This window comes from Camellia sinensis, chromosome 13 (genome assembly GCF_055761805.1).
Source record: "Camellia sinensis isolate YWXY chromosome 13, ASM5576180v1, whole genome shotgun sequence".
Classification (NCBI taxonomy): domain Eukaryota; kingdom Viridiplantae; phylum Streptophyta; class Magnoliopsida; order Ericales; family Theaceae; genus Camellia; species Camellia sinensis.
Genome location: NC_138973.1, coordinates 46,868,185 through 46,890,325, shown reverse-complemented (window position 1 = coordinate 46,890,325; position 22,141 = coordinate 46,868,185). Strand labels below are relative to the sequence as shown.

Genomic DNA, 22,141 nt, shown 5'->3' with positions numbered 1-22,141 from the left:
TAATTTTTAGCGACGTATATAAAAAATTGTCACAAAAAAATTATTTTTAACGATAATTTTACTAAAACTTATTTTTAATAGGACTTAATGAGAATTAAGGTCAACTATTAGAACCTATTGGTAGTTTACCTATAATTTAACCAGGTTAATTTAGCCAACAAGTCAGGGTACATTAAATTTTCCCAAATGAAGGCTTAGGCCTCGTTTGGCAAGAGGCTATTTTAGCCAATTAGCCAAAAAGTTACTAAATTAGCCAAAAAGCCAACAATCCATACCAAAAAGTCAAAGATTCTCTTTTCTCTCTACTTTTTGCACATCTTTTCGTAATTAGCCAAAAAGTCATCCCAAACATACAAGTTTTTTTTACCTACCTTTTTAGCCAAATAGTCAAAAAGTTACTAAATTAGCCTGTTCCCAAACGAGGCCTTAATAACATCAAAAATCTTGTCTTAAGAAGTGGAAGGTTGAGCATGCATTATAAATTCAGTAGTTTTTTACACACTCATAACACAAGAAGTGCTTTGAAAAATAACATAATTGAGAGAGACAGGCTTTTTGTCAATGCTGGCCACTACAATAGCTTCCTCCATAACCATTAGCTTCCTCTTCTGTGTATCTTTTTTCCTTCTTCTCTGCTCCTCAAAGAATGGCTATGCTTTGGGTGGTGGAGAGAGAAAGACTATGCAAGGTCACTTCCATACATTTCAAGTCAATTCTCTTTTACCAGTTTCTGTTTGCAACCCTTCTATCAAAGGTCATTTACATCAACTCTCCTTATATATATTATCATATCATATTCTATTAAAAATAATGTGCTTAAAATAAAAAGATTCCCTCTCCATTGAGGTGGAAGGAAGGGGCTTGAGAGTAGCTATGCCACACCTCAATGTTGAGAAAGTCTTTAGAAGGATTATTTAACGGTCTTACACTAATATTTTACACAATTTAATATATAACATTTATTATATTATTTGTAAAAATTAAATTAAAATTATTGGATCTCACTATCTTAACCAATAAAAGCCATAAATTTTCCTTTGCTTATGAAATTACAAGTTGTTGGTGATACCTATATCTAAACAATCTTATTAATTCATGTAAATAGTTATATGATTTCTTTGTCTTCTATATACTTATACATTTTAACAGGTTACGGCAAAAAGGCAACACTAAAAGTAGTTCACAAGCACGGGCCATGCTCTCACCTGAGTCTAGACGAAGCCAATGCTCCAAATGTGACTCAGATCCTCTCCGAAGACCAATCCCGAGTCAACATAATTCATTTTCGACTTAGCTCCAACTCAGCCCAAAACAATATACTGAACTCCAAGGCCACTCTCCCAGTAAACTCCGGCGCCTCAATCGGCACCGGTAACTTCATCGTCACCGTCGGACTCGGAACCCCCAAAAAGGACCTCACCCTCCTCTTCGACACCGGCAGTGACCTCACTTGGACTCAGTGCCAGCCATGTCTCGTCTCCTGCTATCGACAACAAGAACCAATTTTCAACCCCAATGAGTCAACAACCTACAAAAACATCAGTTGTAACTCGGCCGAGTGTACTCAACTCACCTGCCATGCCGGCGGTGTAATCAAGCGTTGCTCCAACTCCTCCACCTGCATCTATGGCATAGGGTACGTCGACCAGTCCTACTCCATCGGGTTCTTCAGCAAAGACACTTTAACATTGACTCCCACCGATGTGTTGCCTAATTTCCGATTCGGCTGCGGCCAGAGCAACCGCGGCCTATTCGGTGGCGCCGCCGGATTATTAGGACTCGCGCGGAATCAATTGTCCGTCGTCTCGCAGACTTCTTCAATGTACCAAAAATACTTCTCCTACTGCCTTCCATCAACGTCGAGCTCAACCGGACACCTAACATTCGGAAAAGGAGGAACCTCTAGTGCCTTAAAGTTAAATTTCACCCCATTTTCCAGAAACTCAAAGAATCCATCGTTCTACTTCGTCCATATAACGGGGATCAAAGTCGGTGGACGGAAACTATCCATCGCAAAATCAGTGTTCAAGACCACGACATCGATCATAGACTCCGGCACCGTCATCACCCGCCTACCGCCGGCGATTTACAGTGCTTTGAGGGTGGCTTTTCGACAAAAGATGACGAATTATCCGATGACTAAAGGTTTGTCGATGCTTGACACATGCTATGATCTGAGCAACAACAAAACGGTGTTAATTCCGAAGATACGCTTTTATTTCCAAGGCAATGTGAAGGTTCCGATCTACCCGACGGGGATACTTTTCGGGCATAGTGTATCGCAGGTGTGCTTGGCATTTGCAGGGAATAGTAATGCTTCGGATGTGGGTGTTTTCGGGAATCATCAGCAGAAGACATTGGAGGTGGCGTATGATGTTACAGGAGGGAAGTTAGGGTTTGGCATTGGAGGGTGTTCTTAAGCTTAGCTAATTAACAATGGAGATAAGCATTTATATATATATTCAACATAACACCTGGTTTTTTTTTTTTTTTTTGTTGTAATTTGCCCTAAAAAAGAGGAAAATATCACCTCAATTAATTGTTGAAAAAGTAAGGGTAACGATACATCCACTAAAAGTAATGTTCTAAAGCACCACTAATAAGTTGGCAAGTATTTAAATAAAAAAAAAAAAAGATACAAGCAGTGGGCTTCGTCTATTGCCACATCACTAGTGGTGCTTTTAGAGCACCACTTTTAATGGTCTCGAGCATTATTGAAAAAGTAATTCGAAATGAATGAAATTTTTTATAAGTATTAATAATTAAATTTATAATATATTTTTTTTAATATAAATTTGTATTTTTGTTTCTAACATCACTAGAATATGAAAACCTAAAAAAAAAAGCTAATCGTATTTTAGCCCACAAGCCCACATCTCACCAGCAAAGCCCCCTCATAAAATTAATTACAAATTTTATTACTAATATTTATAATTATAATTATAATTTTTTTCAAATATATGTAATAGTTTTTTAAATTACCACTTAGGTTAATTTCCCCCCTATTTATCCCTCTTTTTTTATCTTCTTTTTATCATTTTAATTTTTTTTTCCTTGAAAAAATGTGTTTTTGTTGTGGATGTATGAATTTGAGACAAATATCTAAGAGTGATTATTATGCGATTTTGAAATATTACTCTATACTATTTATTATTTGGCACATTGTCTTTCAAAAGGCTAATAAAAAATACTAGGTCCCATTATTTTAACTAATGAATATTAAAATACAACATCACATTGATTTGTTGTAAGCTCACCAAATAATTTTTTGGTATCTCGTGGTAGGAGGTGGGTTCTTTTTGAGAGAGAGAGAGAGAGAGAGAAAAACTTTATTATTATTACGAGAAAAACTTTATTATTATTTTTCATTTTTGCCTTAAAAAAAATCACCATACAAAATGATTGCCTAAAAGTTTTATCACTAAAAAATTAAAAACACCGCTGAAGGGTATTATAAACAAGATCTTCATTATAGCTTAAATTAGTCAAAAACATCATAAATACAAGAATATCAAAGGCAATGATTTCATTAAAATTCATGTTCATGTTATAAACAAGATTTTTATCAAACACAATATCCTGAAATTAGAAACTATGGAATTAAGCTTAAAAAGCTTGTTTCCATCCAAAAAAATTCGAAGTTAAAAAGCTTGTTCAAAATTCTGAGAAACTCTATTCAGAAAACAGCTAAAAGAAGTTCAGCTATAAATAAATCATTGAAGGGTACACATACAAGTCCATAAATTCACCCCCTTTTTCAATAAATAGGTTCGCAAAATCACCTTCATTGTAAAAATGTGTATAAAGATCTTCAAACAAGGAGAGAAAGTCAGGAAGGAGATTATCAGGAGCTGCCGAACCCAAGAAACTGATCCACAAGTCGAGCAATGGAACTGGCTAGGTTATCTGCTGCCTCCTCTGTGGTTGCCTCTGCATATACTCTTACAACATCCTCTGTTCCTGATGGCCGGACAAAACATCTCCCTCGAGGGTATTTTGCTGCATAAAAAAATAAAAAATAAAAATCAGAAACATTTGAGATTGCGAGGTATTTTAGCATTTTAGGTCACATTCACTTGATAAAAAAATATAAAATATGCCACACATAAACTACACACCACGTAATAGCAGCAACATCAGAAATTCACTTCCGTATAACTTTCTTCTTCTCAAGAATGTTGATGGTCAATGGAGACTCTGGGCCCTCTACGAATTATGGTAGGCACTAAGATGATGTTAGACCACTGAAGATGAAGACGGAGAGAATTGAAGCAGGCTTAGAGTAGAGAGAGCACAGTAGTGAGGAAGAAGGCTATGATGAATAGGTGCGGGAGGGTGGACCCTCCTTAAGGGTGTTCCTGTGTATGGAGATGGAGACCATTTTATTGGAAAATAGGGTCATGGAAGCCAACTCATTCTTGACGGTCATGCCAAGGTTGTAGACTAGTGAGTAGGTATGATATACTCTTCAAGATGTAAAACAGGTAGGTGTTATAGTCCTCTCTTACTTGTCTAAGACAAGTCAAAGTGGAACCATCCTGTGGGTTTGGGCCGCACAAGATTCACGAGCCCTCAATACTAATTGCCAATCTACAACTCTCTGGTGTTCCGGTTAGGAGTCGTGGGTCACTCACATGATCAAGGTATGAACCCTAGGGGGTCATTAGGTCCTGCTTCAAACCTAGACAAGCTATGCAGCATCGTGGTGCAATTCTAGAGTCGAGCAAAGTCTTGGAGAGGCAAGTGAAGTACATGAGCTGCTAAGCGGGTGAGGTGAATAAGTCTGCTTCCACCGAGTGGGCAAAGTAAAGGCAAGGTGCCGAGCAGGGGTAAAACCTAGGCAAGGGCAAGGATCACAAGAGCCAACAAGAAATTTCTAGGCTAGTGAACTGCTGAGACAAGACTTCTTTTTGCCTTTTTATGGGGTCAACCCCTCCGTAACGGCATCTTTGGCCATGTGAGACACAAATTACCCACAAAGAACAACCAACCCAAACAACAATACACCAACAATTAGAAGAGTCTGCGAGCCGTTATTCCATTTTTTTATATTTGTTCATCATAGAGAGGCTTCCATTTGAAGGTTGATATGACTGGTATATACTAGAGCTAGCCAAACAACTAACATATTTCAATAGACAATCAAGTTGATTGAATGGATCTATTAAATAGATATGGGCAAAGATTGGCATCCAAGAGTATGAAATCATAAGTTACAGTGATATGTGTTTACCAGTTTCAATGTTTATGGCTTCTTGAATGCCAAGAGGCCTTACAACCACAGTTTCTGCTTTTTCTGTAACGATCACACTTCTGTCAACGACTTTTACCTAAAAACCAAATAAACAATGTGAAAAGCAGTTGAAGCGGTAATTTCAAAGTATATAATATGAAGACCTTAACTATCTGAAAAAAAAGAGTGCCAATATAGAATACTTTTTTGACTCACGACAAGCAAAATACCCTTATTAGCATACTACAAAATGTATTAATGACAAAATAAGGACAAATAAAGGCTTCAATTGGCCCTTATGAATAACTAAATTGTGAGAGAGAAAAAAAACCATGGCCATGCGATAGGCAAAAATAGTGTTTGAGCTCGAAGTGTCATAATAGAGACTCTATATGGAAACCAAAAGAATATATACCAGGTTTATTCATGAATAATTGGGTTAATTACACTTTGCACCCTTTCATGAATATAAAGGCATAAATACTTTTCTCCTCAAGGCATCAAACAGTTCACTGCACAGAAGAAAGTTTGCCCTCATCAAAGGTAAAAATCGACATTCTTAGCTTTAGGTATCGACCTTCTCACTTGAGACTTAGCTTTGTATTTTTTTCTTGGTTGGTCATTTACTTAGTTTTTCAGTGGAATATAGTTACAAAAGAGTTTCTTCTGTTCTATGTTTAAACCATGTATTAGAGTAACTTCAACGACAATCCAACACAAACTCTTCATACACAAGGCACACATCCCAAACTGTGACGTGCAAGCTTTTGGAGAGTATCACCTAAAAATCAAAACCTCAATGCAGTTTGCCTTAGCCTCACCTTGAGGAGAGCCTCAATAAAGCCTTTTAAGACTTTGCTGAAAAGTAAGTCAGAGAGCATCTGTGGAACTTTTTACAAGGGATAAAGAAAAACCTTTAGTTGTTTGCTGGGTAAATCATGATAAAGTTCGTTCCATCTATGGATTGACCATCCCATATGCTTCAAAATAGCCTCCACCAGAAGCAACCCACTCAAAGCATCTCCCACTGCCTGGTTGATCAACTTGCTGACTGCCAATAGTCTCATAGCAGCCTTATGCTGTTCTGAACCTGAAACAAACAATCAATGAATCAAGAATTTAGATAACTCACAAAAATATCATGAACAAACTCATTCGAAAAACAAAAATATCAGTAACCACCAAAAATACGAAGAATACCAGAAACAACGGGGAAAAAAGAAAACGAAACAAACAAAAATATGAGAACTGTATCAGAAATTACCTTTCGAAGTTAAAGCAAGCTCACTGTTTCTACCATCCAACCAGTGTAAGAATCCTTCTGAGAACAATATGGTTCCATGCCCATTTGCCTCAAAATAGATCCCAATATCATACTCAGCAGCTTTCTCGTGCAAGTATTTCACTCCTGTCGGAGTAAACATGACTTCTAAGCCTGATTGTTTCAGGTAATCTGTGGATGCCCCATTTGCATAAGCTGTCTGTACAACACCGAGAGTTGGCCGGTAACATTTGTTTTCTTTGTCACCTTCATTCATGTTGAGGGTACTTAGTTGTTCCTTAATAAATAAGGCAAACAAAGACAATATCTTGTCCCCATCAACAAGATCAATCTTATTGTTAGCATTTGATAGCACAGAGAAATACACAAGTCGATCAGCATCTCCATCCAAACTCGCACACCTGAAACACTAGAACCATCCAAACAATTAATTCCCACTTCTGATAGACAATGCATAGTTCGAAGATTTTGCAAATATAACTTGGGACTTGACTCAGCCAACTATTGCTATATGTAACACAGAAATGAACAACCAAATGATACTGATCTCGATAACACAATTGTTGAACAGACCCACACATTTTAATCTATATCAGAGCAAGTAAGTCTGGATCAACATGCAACTAGAAAAACGAGATATGCATCAAATTGTGACGTATCACCCACCAGTGTTTCCAAACAATTGTATATGATGCCATTGTACAAGACAAAAACATCACTGAGATTGCAGAGAGTTCACAACCAAAATTCATCTTAACATACAAAATCTATCAAGCCAAGCCAAGTCACTTATGACTAAGATGAGCCACAGGATGATGTCTCACCTTATACCAGCATCAGCAGGACCAAATCCACGTGGAGCAACCTTTTCCTTCTGCACATAATCAGCACCAACTCCTTCATTGAGTACACCTTCTTTACCGGAATTACGAATTTCCATATCTAAACCATTCAAAATCTTCTTGAGAACTTCAAGTTTTTCTCCACCCACACCATTTGCCCCATCAACAACCACATTGTCATTCATCTTATTGACTGCACTTCCCTGGGGAATCAGATCTATCAAGCACCTGAAAATCATATGCACCCAATAAACAAAAATATGTAAAACTCATTCAAACAAACTGCACCACTGTATATACATGATGCATAAATGAACCTGAAAGAGCTTGAAAGCTGGTTGAAATAGTCCAGTTCAGTTGCTTTCATGGCCTTATTTCTGGCACGAACCATCCAATGCAGTTGTGGGGTTGTTAGAACTCCCATGTCAACTGCAACAGCCCCAACTATTGAAATGATTCCCTTGAATTGAAAACCAAAAGATAAGTGAGAATATGTCTCCACCTCTATGATTGCACAAAGCAATTCACTTGAAGGCAAGGTTGGTATAACCCCTTTACATGCAATGCGTCTACAGAGAACAAATGAAGGAAAATTGAGTGAACAAAGACCTATGCCCTCCTCTCCCCCTAGTATAAGTGAATTAAATACGGATTTAAGTATATACATGTTTATTTTTCATTACATAAATTTTAGATCAACTAAACATTGCAGATTGGCTCATGACCATCAACCAAAGTCTCTGCTTAATCCAAAATAACAAAAGTATTCACTTCACATGAGTACGCACTCAGACACGTCATTCATAGGTGCAAAGTAGGCCAAAATACGAAAAACACAGGAGGAGAACTAAGAGGACGCAAGGTAAAATAATTTTCAGCAAAGTATGAGTATTTTTTCAAACTACAATAAGTGGTTTAGGAGGTTACAACTTACAAGGAAATAACTATAAAGACAGCATATGCAATATGTATCCATGTATGCACAAAAACTAGTAATCAGTAAGGGAAAGTTCATTGTATTTGAGGGGAAGCCATACTTGCTTTGCAGCATCCAGAAGAGATTCCCCACTCGGCCTTGTGTCTCTTCCCAATAATATCTCAGCTGACTCTGCTTCTTCAAGTGGAATGTTTTCCTTCTTCACAAAATCATCTATCAACTGTTTTCAGAAACCAAACATGGGTTCAATTTTCCTTCCTAATTTATGCAATCAACAAATGTAAAAAGGGCAGAAGCACACAAGCACACAATTATCAACTCTCGCAAAAATCCACATGATACCTCAACACAACTGAACTACGAGTATAAAATGACATTCATAATGTCTTAAAATATTTAAAATTTTAATTTTTTGGTCATTAGCGGTTTCCTAGTGACTAGAAGTTTTGGAATTAGTTGGTTAAGTCTCTTACATAGGGAAAATTATTTAGTGCTCCTAGAGCAAAATGATACCGTGCTTCAACTTGATTTGTATTGGTTGAAACAGTAGCACCCATAGCTGTTTACGTTGTGCTTGAGAAGACACGAGGACAACCGCTTTAAAGTGAATGGTGTAGAGCGTTGCTCAAGAGACCACCAAATAACCTCCTTAGATAGTTAGGTTGTATGTGTTATGGTAATTAGTGGGTTTTCATGTCAGTAATCTAATTTCTTGTATTTAAAGACGTAGTCAAACATTGAAAACTGGATGTTTCCTGAATTAAACTTCTTATGAATTATGGAGCTTTGATTCTCCTCCATGTGATCTTCTCATCCCTTTTCTTCAATTTTTTTTCTGTTACAAACAGTAACATAAAACCTATTGTCATTCTTACTACAAATATCTATTCTATTATATAAAGCGTACAACTTGATGTGAATACTGTCACGTTTTTAACTTTTCCAATAATGCCCTTCCAACCCACACCCAATAACCATTCCAAACTGTCCAAATCGGCAAATCAGTTTCTCTCAATTATCAAACAATCTAAAATTTTAATATAATATTTGCACCCACAACTAGTTCCCTCAATATCTTCCTCTTCATTTCATTGCCAAAACTTCAAACAAGCACATATATATAATTTCGTATAGACATAGATACATACACCCATAAATACTTTCATATATGTTTTTTTGGGAAATTTGCAAATCAATACATGTTTTCAAAAACAATTTCAAATCAATAATAAACTTTACTAACTTTAATGGTCAAAGACATAAACTTTTTCATGAACTTGTAAATATTTTGTGAAGTTACCACTTGTGCAGACACGGAATTAACCCTGCAGGTTAGTTACTCGTGATTACGCAAGAATCACCACTTATTTGCAATTTTCCCTATATTTTTCTATGTGTATCATTTGCACCTACCACTAGTTCCCTCAATATCTTCCTCTTCATTTCATTGCCAAAACTTCAAACAAGCACATATATATAACTTCGTATAGACATACATACACCCATAAATACTTTCATATATACTTTTTTGGGAAAATTGCAAGTAAGTTCATGTTTTCAAAAACAATTTCAAACCAATAATAAATTTTACTAACTTTGATAATTAAAGATATAAACTTTTTCATGAATTTGTAAATATTTTGTGAAGTTACCACTCATTTGCAATTTTCCCTATATATGGAGAGAGAGAGAGAGAGAGAGACCTGGGCAAGGTGCTGAGAATCAGGGGCATTAGCGAGGGCATCAGCGAAAGGCTCCCAATCCTGAGACAACATACCGCCGGATGGGTCAGAGATTTTGATGCCATTGTCGGAGACTTTGTTGTGGGAAGCAGTGATCATCAAACCAATCACAGAATGAGTGTTGACAGACCTCAACGCGGCCAAAATCCCAACCCTAAACACAGTTGATTCGAGCAGCAAAGAGTCTGCTCTGAACCCTGCCGTTCCGTACGATAGCTTCACTCCTTTCGCAAAATCAAAACCAAAACCAAAATCAATCAAATCTTACAGTATGTAATTTCCAAAAGAAAAGGAAAAAAAAAAAAAAACAATGGTTGAGAAGGGACCTGGTGGTGGTGGAAAACGAGAGGAGGATGAGAGGATGATTGATCGCTGTTTCTCATTCATTTTTCTCTTTCAGATCGAGAGAGAGAGAGAGCAGTGGTGGAGTGGTGAGAAAAGCTGGGAGATTTCAACTGTCGGGACACAATTCAGGGAAAAAAAATTAAAAATCGTTAAGACTCCAACAGCACAAATTTGGTATTCGGTAATCAATCATTCGGCAACTATTAACTAATCCCAATTTGAGAATTGATTGTTTTAATTAATTTTTTTAGTGCCTTCCTAAAATATATATCAAAAATAAAAGAAAGGCTGTGACGATAGTTATACAGGTTGCTAAATATTCGTAACTTTTTAAAAAAAATCTCCACTTCTTTTAACCTTGTTATTAAAATTGTTTCGTTCCTTTTTTTTTTTTATCCTATTTTAATCCCAAATATACTTTCATGTCAACATACTGTCTCTTTTCTGTCACTTTACCGGTCCCCAAATCATAACTTACTTTGCCCGACGACTTCTCCCCGCTATTACATCCTCGCTTGGCAGCTTTCCCGTGGTCGCTCATTTACCTCCATACCAGACCCACCACCACCACTTCTCCTTCATCTGTCATCTTACACCAACCCCTATCGCCTTTGCTCTTCCTCTTAGTCATTCATCAACACCATCACCCACAAAAACAATCCTAGAGCCCTCATGCACCATGCTCGTGTTTGATTTTTCTTCACTGAAAATCATCCCACCTGGTTTGGAGAACTAATACCAGACAAATGGTGGAGATTCGGGTGCAAATTACCGAATAAATGTTGGTAGTTTGGTTGAAGATCGTTGAACAAATGGTGGTGGTTCAAGCCTGATTTACTGAACTACCACTATGTTTAGGAACTTAGGAGAGAAAAGAAAAGAAATGATTACTTAAGTTATAAGAGAAAAGAAAAGAAAAGAAATGAAATGATTGTGATTTCTCTCATTTTTGTTTTGATAAGGAAGAAATAAAAGAAAAGAAATGATTGTGATTTCTCTCATTCTTGTTTGATTAGATTTCATTAAGAGAAAAGAAAAGAAATTATTTTATATTATATTACCAAAATAACTTTTTTATATTTTCAATCATTTTATTTCTTTTATTTTTATAGGGACAAAATTGATATTATGAAAATAGTAATTTCTTTTCTCTCTCAATCTCTCCACTTTTAGGAAGATTGAAAATGAGTTTCTCTCCATTCCTCTCAATTTCTTCTCATTTCTCTCCACGTAGGTTATCCAAACAAATAAAAAAAATACATATCTCTTCATTTCTTTTCTTTTCTCTCCAAATCACTCAATTCAAACATAGCGTGAATGAGAAAAGAGAATTTGGTGCAAACGCAAGCGAGTCTAGCCTAATTTCAAGGATCATCTTCAAGCATGAAGAAAATGTTGAGAATAATGTCTTCGAACAATTTTGAAAACACTACATTGGTCATTTTCGTTATAAATAGAGAAATGGGTATTGATATAAATCTTCGATTGTTTTGTTTTTCTAATCCTCTTCCTCCTCCTTTTCTTCTTCTTTTTCTTCTAAAACCCTAACCCTAGATCTAGGATTTTCGATCTAACGTCGAAGGTGGAGAAGTAGTGACTACTACTTTTCTTTCTCTTAATAGCGGTGGTGAGAGGGTAATGAAGGTGGTGGTGGTGGTCACAACAATAAGACACCGGAGAGAGTGGTGGTTGCAATGACTAGGGGCTGTTGGATGGTGGTCGGAGATGGTAGTGATTGCTGAAGGTGGTGGGGATGGGATTAGGGTTTGGATTTAGAAAATTAGGGTTGGAAGATTAAGGATGAAAGTAAAAATACAATTTTATATTTGGACAAAATTAAAATTAAGAAAAAATGAAACCAATATTTTTTTTTTTAGTATTAAACATCGTGTTAACAACAAGTGACACTGATAAAAATTAATTAATAATATTTTATTTTATTTTATTTAATAAATTTTAAATAATGAATTAAAAAAGAAATTTATTAAATACATTTAATTAATTAATCAATTAAAAATATAAAGTTATTAAACTTAAGACAATTTAATACAATATTAAATACATATTGTGTGAGAACCCATATTTAATTATTCTTAAAAGAAAATAAATTAATTAATTAATTAATTAATTTTATTCAGAATCTACCTAAAATATATAATAGTGTAAAAAAAATAATTTTAAATTAACCCAATTCAATCACTAACAAAGACCTTATTAAGAATAATAATTTTGTGGATGTTCAATATTTACTATAAATTATTTTAACATCATACTAAAAACCTTAGTAAAAAAAAATCAGATTCTCGGTGGCAGGTCGTGTCACCTGCTAGCTTACATGTAACCATGGAAACTTTCATCCCATTATAGTTCTTGGGTTGAGTAGATATGTTGGCAGGGAATAATGAAAAGAAAAAGAAAGAAAGAAAGAGAGAGAGATCTTGGGTTGAGTAGATATGTTGGCAGGGAATAATGAAAAGAAAGAGAGAGAGAGAGAGAGAGAGAGAGAGAGAGAGAGGGGAGGCTCAGCATATATACACCAAGAATGGCTGAGCATAATCCCATGCAAAGAGAAGGCTTAGTTTGCTCCTTCGTATGAGTGAGGGGAAAATAAAAAGAAAAAAAAAATCTCAGCTAACAGTAGAAGGAGAAGAAGAGAGGAAGGTTAAGTAAGAAAACCCTCTCAACCCTCTCATTTCTTTTTATTAATGAAGTTTTCAGATTATGTTTGACGTGGCTAAGCCCATAGAGGCCATAGCCCACTATAAACAACCCAAGCCCATCACTTGGAGCCCAGTACATAACCCAACTGGTGGAGTCCAGAACAACTGGAATCCAGCATGGCATAAAGAGCCAATGACATTCAGACATATGGCAGGCAAAGGACAAGCCACGTCAGCAGACAAAGACCTGCAAAGTTATTGCCACTGCACATCACCATTAATGCAACCCATCACAGCATTTATTACGACAACACCTCCCCGTTAGAATAGGACCCCCTTACCCTGAACAAGGTAAGCTACAGCATAGACTTTCGGCAAGGGAGGCAGATCGGAAGGGACAGCGAAATGATTACCAAAGGATATAAGCAAACGTTGAAGACAAGAAAAAGGTTAAGATTTCTATCTCTAATCTCTCCCTATATGCTTTACTTCTCTTCCTAACTTGCTCGTCGGAGGGTTCACTGGGGGACTACCCCGTTCCCCGTCGAACTTGTTTGCAGGTCATCCGGTGGGCTTGATCATTTGGGCTTGGACTCGAGGAGCTTGGACCAGTCTGATCCATTCACTGGAACAAACAGTAACATCAGTTGGCACTGTCTGTGGGAAGTGGTTCTTATCTGGATGTCAGTTGTGTTCATTATCGCCGGAGACCCTGTCCTAACAACCTTTTCCTCCTACCCATCCAAGTGTATGGTCACGACTAGATCCATGGCCTCTCACCATAATGCTGTCGACCATCAAACCGACCCTCCCAATCCAAACAACCCACCATAGTATATCGTTGAGCTTACCAACAGCATTAACCGCATGGCCGAACAAAACCAGGCCCTGATAAATGCTTTACTCCAAAGAAACCTTCCGATGCCTCCTCCACCACCTTCAGATATTCCACCTAACCAAGAAAGAGCCCCGAGCCATACTGTTCCGCAACCCTATCCACCCAACTTAGAAGGTTCGCAACCTCCTCCCCCGCATATAAATCTACCACCTCCCCTCCCCCCCCCACACCCTTTGGTCGTGGCACCCGCCCCTGAAAGGGAAGCCAGCAGCGTCCAGCCCCCATTGACTAACCATGGTGACCACATTCCCCTCTAGGACGCTGAACTCCGAGCAATGAAGCTCCAGCTCCAAGGGGTCATGCAGAACATTCAGCATAAACCCTCTACCATAGCAAGCTCACCATTTGTTGCCTCTATCCAGGACAAACCTCTGCCTGCTAAGTTCAAAATGCCCACCATTGACTCTTTTGATGGTACGACGGACCCAGTCGATCATCTGGAGACCTACCGTACCCTCATGATCCTCCATGCCTTCCCTGACGAGATCATGTGTCGGGCTTTCCCCGTGACACTGAAGGGGTCAGCTCGACTGTGGTTCAACCAGTTACCAGCAGACTCTGTCTTCACTTTCCAGCATCTGAGCGACTCTTTCCTCAGTCATTTCATTGGAGCCCAACGCCAACGCCGCACTACAACCCAACTCCTCAACATCCGTCAGACCGAGGGGGAGTCGCTGTGCAGCTTCGTTACCTGCTTCAACACCGAAGCCCTGCAAGTAGCAGAGAACGACAACAAGGTCATCTTCACGGCTTTCATGGCCGGGCTACGATCGTTCGATTTCCTCTTCTCCCTCTCTAAAAACCCCTCGACCTCCATGACAGCCCTACTCTCCAAAGCCCAGAAATACATGAATGCCGAAGATTCACTAGCCGCTCGGCAGGATCCCATATCTAAAAACCCGACCCCCAGAGAAAAGAGAAAAGACTCAGAACCCAGAAACACCCAATATAACAGCCAAACACCCCATTATACCGACCGACCTCCTCGCACTGACCGGTCGACACCCGCCCGACCGCCCGGTTGGTTCGAGCGGTACACGCCCCTTAACTATCCTATGGAACAAGTCCTCCACCAAATCCAACGGGACTACCCCCTCAAATGGCCCCTACCTTCACGGACCCCTTCTAATCGGAAAGACTAGTCCAAATATTGTCGTTTCCACCAGGACCACGGCCATAACACTGATGACTGCATCAACCTCAAGGATCAGGTCAAGACCCTAATATGTCAAGGGCATCTCAGCCGGTTCATGGACACCCGCGCCACAGCAAAGGCAAAGAACTGAGCCCCTCAGAAACAACCGCCGGCACACCCCACCCTGGCAGGCAGCCCAACCTAACCAAGGCCATGATCGCCCTCCATAACAGCCTCGGCAGCCAAGCAATCCCCCTCCGCCAGTTGGTGAAATCCAAGTCATTTCAGGTGGCCTTGCTTGTGGGGGACCATCCCACTCGGCTCAGAGGGCAGAACTCAGAAAGATAAGGCAAGGCTCAGACAAAGCAGTTGCCACGGTAGACCGACCCTCCAAACAGCCAAAGCAGTGGACAGAGCCCATCACCTTCACGGACGCCGACTGTACTGGCATCCGTTATCCTCATGATGACCCTCTCGTCATTTCTGCCCTCCTCTCCAACTATAAGGTAAAATGGGTTCTTATCGACAACGGTAGTTCTTCAGACATCATATTTCTCAGCTGCTTCTGCCAGCTCAAAATTGGGGAGGAAAGTCTGTCTTCCCTCCAAACCCCTTTGGTCAGTTTCACTGGTGACTGGGTGACCTCCATCGGCTCCATCGATCTCCCCATCACTATCGGCGAATACCCACAGCAGACTACCAAGTTGCTCACTTTCCTTGTGGTCGACTGTCCCTCTGCCTACAACATCATCCTTGGTCGCACCGCCCTCAACGCTTTCCAAGCCATCACATCAACCTACCACCTCGCCATAAAGTTCCCTACCGACCAGGGCGTTGGGACAGTACGGGGAGAGCAGACCATAGCCAGGGAATGTTATGTCGCCTCATTCAAGGAAGTCAAGCTGAAGGAGGCCATGATTATTGAAGGACTTGATGCCTGAGATGAAGACGAGCTGGTCAGAGGCGAACCGGTGGAAGAGCTCATTGAGATTCCCATCGATCCCACCAACCCCATGAAAACTGCCAAGATCGGCAGCCAACTATCCCCCCAAGCTAAGGCCGACCTTACAGCCCTTCTGACCAAGCACAATGATATATTCGCCTGGACTCATTCAGATATGCCAGGCATTGACCCTTCTTTCATAACTCATCGTCTCAGTATTGAACCTCATTTCCGACCTTACCGCCAGAAGCAGCGCATCTTTCATCCGGAGCGCAATACTCTTATAGCTGCCGAGGTCGGCAAGCTCCTTGAGGCCCAATTCATCAAAAACGTCGACTACCCTAAATGGCTGTCAAACGTGGTCCTAGTCCGCAAGAACAATGGCAAATGGCAACTCTGTGTCAATTACTCTGACCTGAACCGAGCTTGCCCCAAAGACAGCTATCATCTTCCCTGCATAGATCTGCTGGTCGACGCCACGGCTGGTCATCAAATGCTCAGCTTCATGGATGCTTTCTCTGGTTACAACCAAATCCTGATGCACCCGTCCGATCGAGAACATACATCCTTCATTACCGACCGAGGTACCTACCACTACCGAGTAATGCCATTCGGATTGAAGAACACTGGGGCCGCCTACCAACGGTTGGTCAATGCCGTTTTCCATCACCGATAGGTCGGAATATGGAAGTATATGTCGACGACATGCTAGTCAAGAGCAAACTCTCCACTGATCATCTGACCGACCTGTGGGAGACCTTCGCCACCCTACGCAAGTACCAAATGAAGCTTAACCCAGAGAAGTGCGCCTTCGGCGTAGGGTCTGGGAAGTTTCTGGGTTTTATGGTCAGTCAGCGGGGCATTGAAGCTAACCCTGAAAAGATCAATGCCTTGATTGAGATGCAGTCACCCAGGACAGTCAAGGAGGTTCAAAGGCTCACTGGCCGAGTTGCAGCCCTCAACCGTTTCATTTCCCGCGCAACAGATAAGTGCCTACCGTCCTTCAAAGTTCTTCGGCAAACTTTTGAATGGACAACTGAATCTGAAGAGGCTTTTCAGCAGTTGAAGCAGTGCATGGCCAATCCACCCCTCCTTTCGCAAGCAATTACGGGCGAGCCCCTCTTCCTCTATTTAGCCGTCTCAAGCACCGCAGTCAGTACAGCTCTTATCAGAGAAGACGACTCTGTCCAACGGCCGGTCTACTACATCAGTCGGGCTCTCAGGGGAGCAGAGCAGAATTACCCGCTGTTAGAAAAATTGTCCTTGGCCTTGGTCACCGCCTCCAGACGGCTCCGTCCCTACTTCCAGGCCCATTCCATAGTAGTTCTCACCGACCAACCCTTAAAGAAAGTCATGCAACAACCAGAAATTTTCGACAGACTCATGCAGTGGTCAGTGGAACTCAGTCAGTTCGACATCTCCTACCAGCCTCGAACAGCAATTAAGGGATAGGCTGTCGCAGATTTCATCCTGGAATTCACTAATCCTACCCCAACCGCTGCACCCCCACCCCCACCAACCCTTACCGAGCCAGAAGACCCGCATTCATGGACTCTCAACGTGGACGGATCATCCCGCAGGGAAGGTAGCGGGGCTGGCCTCATTCTCACCTCCCCTGAGGGCGGCTATTTCAAATGTGCTCTCCGTTTCTTGTTTAATGCCGGCAACAATGAGGCCGAGTATGAGGCATTGATAGCAGGGCTCCGCCTCGCTAAGGACATCGGAGTCAGCCACATCCGGGTGTTCAGAGACTCCCAGCTCATCATTGGCCAGATTACGGGAGAATTCGATACCAAGGAGGACACAATGCGGGCTTACAGGGATATGGCCCTCCCCCTTGTTCGCCTCTTCAATAACTTCCACATCAAGCACATACCTTGGGCACAAAACTCTAAGGCAGATGAGATGGCTCAGTTGGCCTCTGCAGACCAGTCCGACCTCAGCCACGGTGTCCGCCTCGAATACCTAGCCCACCCGGCCATCTCACCCGACTTACAAGAAGTGCAGTTCCTCCAAAGAGAACCCATCCTTTGGGCCTCCGACATCTTCCTATTTTTGACAACGGGAGAACTCCCAAATGACCAACAGCAGGCCGCCAAAGTCAGGGCCCAGTCGTCCAATTACATCCTGGTCAGTGGCGTCTTGTACAAACGTGATTTTTCACGCCCATACCTGCGATGCCTCAATTCGGCTCAAGCAACCTATGTAATGCGGGAAATCCATGAGGGAATTTGTGGTAATCATTCGAGAGGCAGGTCTCTGGCCCACAAAATACTCCGTACCGGTTATTTCTGGCCAACTCTCAATCAAGATGCGACTGATTTCGTGCTCAAATATGATAAGTGTCAACGTTTTGCCAACATCCCCCATGCTCCTCCTACAGAGTTGATCACACTTTGCAGCCCTTATCCGTTCGCCAAATGGGGAATCGACTTGGTCGGTCCACTTCCCACCGGCCGAGGTCAGACCAAGTTCGCGATCGTCGCCATTGATTACTTCACCAAGTGGATAGAAACAGCACCCCTTGCCACCATTACCGAGCGGAACACAACCAAGTTTATCTGGCAGTCAATCATTTGCAGATTTGGCATCCCTCAGGCCATCGTCTCCGACAACGGTAAATAATTTGACAACGCCAAGTACAGGAAGTTCTGTGCCGACCTCCAGATTCAACCATATTTCTTTTCCTCCAGTCACCCTCAGGCCATTGGCCAAGTCGAGGTCACCAACCGTTCTCTCCTGAAGATCATCAAAACTAAGCTCGAGGTTGCTAAGGGACTTTGGGCTGAGAAACTACCGAATGTACTCTGGGCTTACCGAACTATAGCTCGGACTCCCACTGGGGAAACCCCTTTCCGCTTAACATACAGCGCTGAGGCCGTTATCCCAGTAAAAGTTGGTCTGCCTACTCCCAGGGTTTTACATCCGGATCTAGCACAAACGGAAGAGCTCTGTCGGGCAGACCTGGACCTAATCGAAGAACTCAGAGAGACCACCGCTGTCAGACTGGCCTCATACTAACAGAAAATGAGAACACACTATAATCGGAAAGTCCGACCAAGGGAGTTCGCTATAGGGGACCTTGTCTTGAGAGAAGCAACTCTTGCCACCAAAAATCCGACTGAGGGTAAACTAGCAGCCAAATAAGAGGGACCTTACGTTATGAAAGCCCGACCACGTCCGGGCACCTACCGACTTCAGGACATGGAAGGTCGAGACCTCCCTCACCCATGGAACGCTGAACACCTGAAACGTTACTTTCAATAAGCTCCTACTTTTGTATCGCTCAGTTATTGTATTTTCTTTTCGGTAAATTTACACATTCTTGATATCTCCTTACGCAATGTAACTTTTCAATTAACTAGGTTACGCTCCCCCTGTCATCCATTATATATTTCAATTATCTGTATGATGTCTCCATGACGTTTTTATTGCAGTACTCACGAAAAGCCTCAGCCAGACTGAGCATCATAAAGCCTTAGCCAGACCGAGCACCATAAAGCCTCAGCCAAACTGAGCACCAAAAAGCCTCAGCCAGACTCAGCACTAAAAAGCCTCAACTAGACTGAGCATCATAAAGCCTTAGCCAGACTGAGCATCATAAAGCCTCAGCCAGACTGAGCACCAAAAAGCCTCAGCCAGACTGAGCACTAAAAAGCCTCAACCAGACTGAGCATCACAAAGCCTTAGCCAGACTGAGCATCATAAAGCCTCAGCCAGACTGAGCATCATAAAGCCCTAGCCAGACTGAGCATCAAAAAGCCTCAGCCAGACTGAGCATCATAAAGCCTTAGCCAGACTGAGCATGAAGCACTCGGCCAGACCAAGCCTCAGCCAACCTAAGCATAACAAGTCTCAGCCGGACCGAGCGCCACAATTTCAGGTTCAGATTGGGTTCCTTACGATGTCAATGAATCATTGCTTAGCCCCAACTGAGCATGCGTACAGGGCTCGGTCAAAGCCATCTATGCAAACTTCATGCTTGTGGAATTAGTAGACACACTAAGTCACAATTCCAGGTCCAAGTCTTTACACCACTCTTTGCTTAGCCAAATTCCAAAGACGTTCGTATGGTTTTCTTTACAAGTCAGATTATTTTCTTCTCAATCAAACTTTTACAAGTCAGCCTGTTTCCTTACAAGCCAAGCCTCACTCCAATAAACCACTAATCTACTTCAGCAGCGTGACAAACACAAACTTATAATTTTATTACATTTTAAATTTCACTCTGCATTAAGGAGTCCTTAACTTTACTCTGCACCCAGTTTCTATTACAATTTCAATCCCACTCCGTCTTGAGGAATTCCTAAATTCGATTGTTATCACAAGTTTATCACAAGTTTTCATCCATTTCAGACGCACAAGTAAACACAGTCAAATGCAAAACACAATTGAAATTTTATTTATTCACAACTTTGTACATAAGTTCATTACAGCAATTCAAAAAAAAAAAAGGGGGAAACAAACAAAACAAAACAAAAACAATGTCTGTGCAAAGTCTTCTCCTTTTTCTTCTCCAGTTACTCCTCCTTACTAGAGATGAGGTCTTCTTTTTCGATACCCTCATCTAGGGGGGTTTAGGCCACATCATCATCACCAATTGTTACACTACTGAGGTCTAAGTCTGGGAGCAGTTCTTTAGCTCTACGTTTGAACATCTTCCAGCCACTGTCCCAGAACTCAGCCATTTCGTGTTTGTAGAAGTCTGACCGCTGGAAGCTCTCAATAACTTCTGCTTCAGTTCTGCCTCCAGCGGTCGTCCTCGATGGGCCCGCCCTCCCAGATTCTTGCCTAGCCAGGCTGCTGGCCACCGCGACATCAACTGCCATCTGAAATTCAGCAGACCCTTTGAACTGCTCCACTGCTACGACGCACAGATCGGAGTAAGCCGCCCTTTCAGAGGCTGCCTTCGCCCTCTCTTCGTCCAGCTCCCTCTGTAGGGCCGCCTTTTCAGACGCAGCCTTAGCCCTGTCCTCCTCCAACTCCTTTTCCAGGCTCGCCTTTTCCGCCGTCGCTTTGGCTCTCTCTGCTGCCAACTCGTTCTAAAGTCTCCCCCTCTCCTCCACTACCTTGGCACGTTCGCCCTCCAGCTCCTTCTTCAGATCGCCAATCTTCACATTTGCCTCATCTTTCTGCCTGACCAGCTCTTCGTTATTGCTCATTGCCTCTTCATGTCGTTTGACTGCGACTGCGCAGGCTTTTTAGGTCTCATCCAACTTTTTCTGCTCGCCAGCCAGTTGGAACTCGAGCGACACAACCTGGCGGCGTGTGTCCTCCTGTTCCACCTTGACCGCTTGCAGATCAGTGTGGGCAGTCTTCCAACTTGCACTCTCCTTCTTCAACTTTGTAAGTTGAGCCTTGGCCTTATCTACCTTGAGTTTGGCAGCTGCCGTTTTCCTCAGCAGAGCCCTTGCTAAGGTGGTTACCTCCATTTGAGCAGAGTATAACCCCCTCAGTAGTTCAGCCTCGTTGAATCTGGATGCTGAGCGCAGGGCTGCCTCTTCTACAATCCCCACTAGGCGGTCTGCCCCTGCCCTGGCTGGGCCTTCTTCTCCCTCCAACCGCCCAGCCACCGCACGAGCGTGATAGATCGCTGTAGTCAGACTAACTCCCCTTCCTTGGGGTACAAGCCCACCCTGGGGCTGTTCTCCCCTCCTTGACTCAGGGGCGACCCTCGCGACCCCTATGCCGATCGCCGGCACCACTGGCATAACTTCCCTGACCTCTGAGGCAATGTCCATCGCTTCTGGGACAATTACCCTTCCTGGGGTCTCCTCCACTTCCCCACCCTCTATCTCCTTGGTCAGACTGGCCTCTTCTGCCCTCACTTCCCTCCTTCTCTTCTGGGCAGGCTCTTCTTCACTCCGCCTCACTCTCTTCTACTTCTTCACCACGCCCAACACCTCCATCTCCTTCAAAGACCTCTCCTTCAAAGGGTCCATTGGTGGCGGTCGTGGCACAAATTCACCTAAATCTTTCTCCCCCAAGGGTTTGGGGCGAGGTTGAATCCTCTCCCTAGCAACCGGTTTTGCCGGTCGGTCTGCCTGAAACTCTTTGAATTTTTGGGCCTTTGCAAGAATGGTCCGATCCTCCGCCTCTTGAGCCTTCCTCCTTGCCTCCAACT

The 22,141-nt window shown here is 42.0% G+C and overlaps 2 protein-coding genes across 3 annotated transcripts; one reads left to right on the top strand and one right to left on the bottom strand.

Moving 5' to 3' along the window:
- Positions 1 to 428: 428 nt before the first annotated feature.
- On the top strand, positions 429 to 2,488 carry LOC114279500 (aspartyl protease family protein At5g10770). Its single transcript, XM_028221756.2, has 2 exons — positions 429 to 754; positions 1,150 to 2,488. Exons 1-2 carry the CDS (start codon positions 562 to 564, stop codon positions 2,418 to 2,420), a joined length of 1,464 nt encoding a protein of 487 aa, XP_028077557.2. The 5' UTR covers positions 429 to 561; the 3' UTR covers positions 2,421 to 2,488.
- Positions 2,489 to 3,501: 1,013 nt separating this feature from the next.
- On the bottom strand, positions 3,502 to 10,805 carry LOC114279498 (phosphoacetylglucosamine mutase). 2 transcript variants are annotated; one of them, XR_003635325.2, is made up of 9 exons: positions 10,363 to 10,651; positions 9,998 to 10,260; positions 8,395 to 8,514; positions 7,675 to 7,817; positions 7,340 to 7,585; positions 6,498 to 6,916; positions 6,055 to 6,323; positions 5,234 to 5,330; positions 3,502 to 3,999 (listed from the first exon to the last, which is right to left on the bottom strand). XR_003635325.2 is itself a non-coding variant. In XM_028221754.2 (9 exons), the coding sequence occupies exons 1-9, from the start codon at positions 10,421 to 10,423 to the stop codon at positions 3,845 to 3,847; spliced, it is 1,680 nt and encodes a 559-aa protein (XP_028077555.2). In that variant the 5' UTR covers positions 10,424 to 10,805; the 3' UTR covers positions 3,502 to 3,844. The 2 variants fall into 2 exon arrangements, 1 of the variants encoding a protein (XP_028077555.2); XM_028221754.2 differs by having other exon boundaries at positions 6,148 to 6,323; positions 10,363 to 10,805.
- Between the last annotated feature and the right edge of the window lie 11,336 nt (positions 10,806 to 22,141).